Genomic DNA, 2,468 nt, shown 5'->3' with positions numbered 1-2,468 from the left:
GCCCAGCAGCACGCTCTCCAAGGGCGATGGCTCTACAACCGGCTGCCGGACCCGATCGTAGCGCTCGTCTCGTCGTATTTGACGCCGGCCGTGCGCCTGCTCGACGTCACCGACGGCGTGCTCTACCATCCACTGTACGACCTTGGCGTCGCGCTTGGTATTCTCGCCGCCCAAAACGTCGCCATGGACCTCCTCCCGTACGCCGCCCGCGTCATTTACGCTGTCATGCTCGACGACTACGACGGCGACGACGTCCGCTACAGTGTCGAGGCGGTCGTGGGTCTCGTCGTTGCCGGCGACTGCGCCAACATCCTCGAGAGCGTGCTCTCGCGGTGTCTGCACGACCGAGGCATCGCCGTCGTACCCGCGCTCGTCGCTTTCGCCCGCCAATGCCCGCGCCTCGTGACGCCCGCCTTTTGCGCAATGGCGTCGGCAACGATCTTGGACGCGACGTGCTCCAACCGTCCGGTGCGGCCGGTGATGGACGATGTGCTGGCGGCGTATTTCGACGCCAACGAGCGGTGCGCAGGCCACGATACGCGCATGCTCGTGCTCGTCTGCGCCTTGGAGTACTTTCGGACGTACGACCGCGCGACTGTCCTTGTCTTTGTCGACATGTGGCTCGCAGGCAACGGAGATCTGAACCTGCACTACGAGTGGACCATGTACTTGACGTCGACGCTAAGCGTCGACGACGGCGACGTGCTCGTGCGGCTCGGGCTTGCGTACATTGAGGTGACGCCGTACTGCCCCAAGGTGTACACCGACTACTGCCTCGACGACGTGGCGTTTGCACCGACGTGCTGCGCGTACTGCGTCGAGTTTGGTCGCTTCTTGCTCTCGCCGGTGGACGCATACCGCCGGTGCTACGCCCATCAGGTCTGCGACGCCATCTCGGACGTTGTCGCGGCGCATCCGCTGCAGCTGCAGGCGACGACGCTCCGTGGGCTCGAGATTCTCGGTGAGATCGCCTTGGACACGGATGGCACGGGCTACGCGCTGGCGGACCCTGCGATCGTCATTGATTTTGTCAAGGTACGGCAACCTGGACAGCTCTCGCTACGAGAACTCTGCTTGCGCCTCGAGCACTTGGACACGACGACGACGTCGACGATGCGCCGACGCCGTCGCATGGAAGAGCTCGTGACGCGCACACGGGCGGCGCTGGCCCACCGACGAGAAACGTTCGTAGGGTAGACTGCGTACGAAATAGCGTTGGAGTAATGCATGTGGCGAGTGCATGGTTGGTCCAAGCACGCGTACGCAGGTCGAGACAAGCTGCTTCCGCAGTACACTGTAGTACGTCCTTGAGGAGCAGAAGCTTCACACGACGACAGACCCATGGCGCCTAGGTCCAGGGCTTGAGTCCTGTCATCCCAACTGATCTATGGATGCGACAACAGCCGCCTCCTCGAAAGCGTCTCGATCGTGCGCGAACAAGAGGCAGGCAAGCAGCATGCAGTCGCAGAGGTGTGCGCATGTTGTCGCGTCGTCTGGAGCTCGATGGGCCAGCGCCACAAGTCGCGCCAGCATACGCCTATCTGTGCCACCGCAAGCAGCACGCTGGCGCGGCCCTGTATGGTCGCCTCGAGCTTCCTCGCGCCCGCCTCGTTTCAAGCCAAAGTGGATCGGCAGTGCACGTTGTCGGTGTCGACAGTTTGCTCGTGTGCCATGGCGGCGACGTGGTGATCGGCGCTCCGGGAGCCTTGTGGCCGTGACGCTCGGTCGCCTTACCTTGTGCTACGTCGAGGTACAGCTCGGTCGCATCTTCAGTGCATGGCACCGCGGCCCACCTGCCGCCTGCAAACCCCGTCGACTTGACCGGTTTGAAACAAGTATGTTTCAAACAATCGATACATGTTTAAAACATAGAGCCAAATGCAGATCGAGGAGCTGATTTCGCGATTTGCCGGCTTGAAGATGGCAGCAAGCGATGCCAAGGCCGCGTACGAAGCCGTCGCCACCCAGCTGAAGACGCCGCAGCTGACGACGGCGGTTGATGCGTTCGAGCTTCCGTATACCGTGGCGCCGCGGCTCCGCGTCGATACGATGCCCAAGGTGCTGGCGTGCCCGCTTGCAGTGCACGAGGTCGACCAACTTGCAGTCGCGTACACGCTCTCGCCGGGCGTCGTGCTTTTGCCAGCGATGAGCGCGCGCGTCGACAATACCAATGCGTGGCGCAAGACCTTGGCGCGTGTCGAGCCGATCGTGTGGGACGTGCTGTGGCCGACCTCGCGCTTCCGACTCGCGCTGGCCCATGTGGCGTTGGATGCGACTGGCTCGTCGGCGTGCCTAACGCCAGCCTCGCGACTGCCGCACACGATCGGGACAGTCGTCATCTCGCTGCCGACGTTCCATCGCGGTGGCAACGTGACGTTTGCCGGCGGCCGTCACCGCTCGTATTGCACCCAGCATGCAACAACGACCCACGTCTGCGCTGTGTTTGCGCCGAACGCCAACTACCTCAT

General features: G+C 63.0%; 2 protein-coding genes across 2 annotated transcripts in view; both read left to right on the top strand.

Annotated features, from left to right (window-relative positions):
- Positions 1-1,197, top strand: part of SDRG_03596 (hypothetical protein) — a gene marked incomplete at its 3' end in the record, with an annotated part of 2,810 nt that extends 1,613 nt beyond the window's left edge. The window contains exon 2 of the mRNA XM_008609233.1: positions 23-1,197. Coding sequence (XP_008607455.1) covers positions 23-1,197 — 1,175 coding nt within the window. The remainder of the gene's footprint in view (positions 1-22) is intronic.
- A 723-nt stretch (positions 1,198-1,920) lies between these two features.
- Positions 1,921-2,468, top strand: part of SDRG_03595 (hypothetical protein) — a gene marked incomplete at both ends in the record, with an annotated part of 2,751 nt that continues 2,203 nt past the window's right edge. The window contains one exon of the mRNA XM_008609232.1: positions 1,921-2,439. Coding sequence (XP_008607454.1) covers positions 1,921-2,439 — 519 coding nt within the window. The remainder of the gene's footprint in view (positions 2,440-2,468) is intronic.

The sequence above is a fragment of the Saprolegnia diclina genome (genome assembly GCF_000281045.1).
Source record: "Saprolegnia diclina VS20 unplaced genomic scaffold supercont1.8, whole genome shotgun sequence".
NCBI classification, from domain to species: domain Eukaryota; phylum Oomycota; class Saprolegniomycetes; order Saprolegniales; family Saprolegniaceae; genus Saprolegnia; species Saprolegnia diclina.
This window is presented reverse-complemented; position numbering and strand designations above follow the sequence as displayed.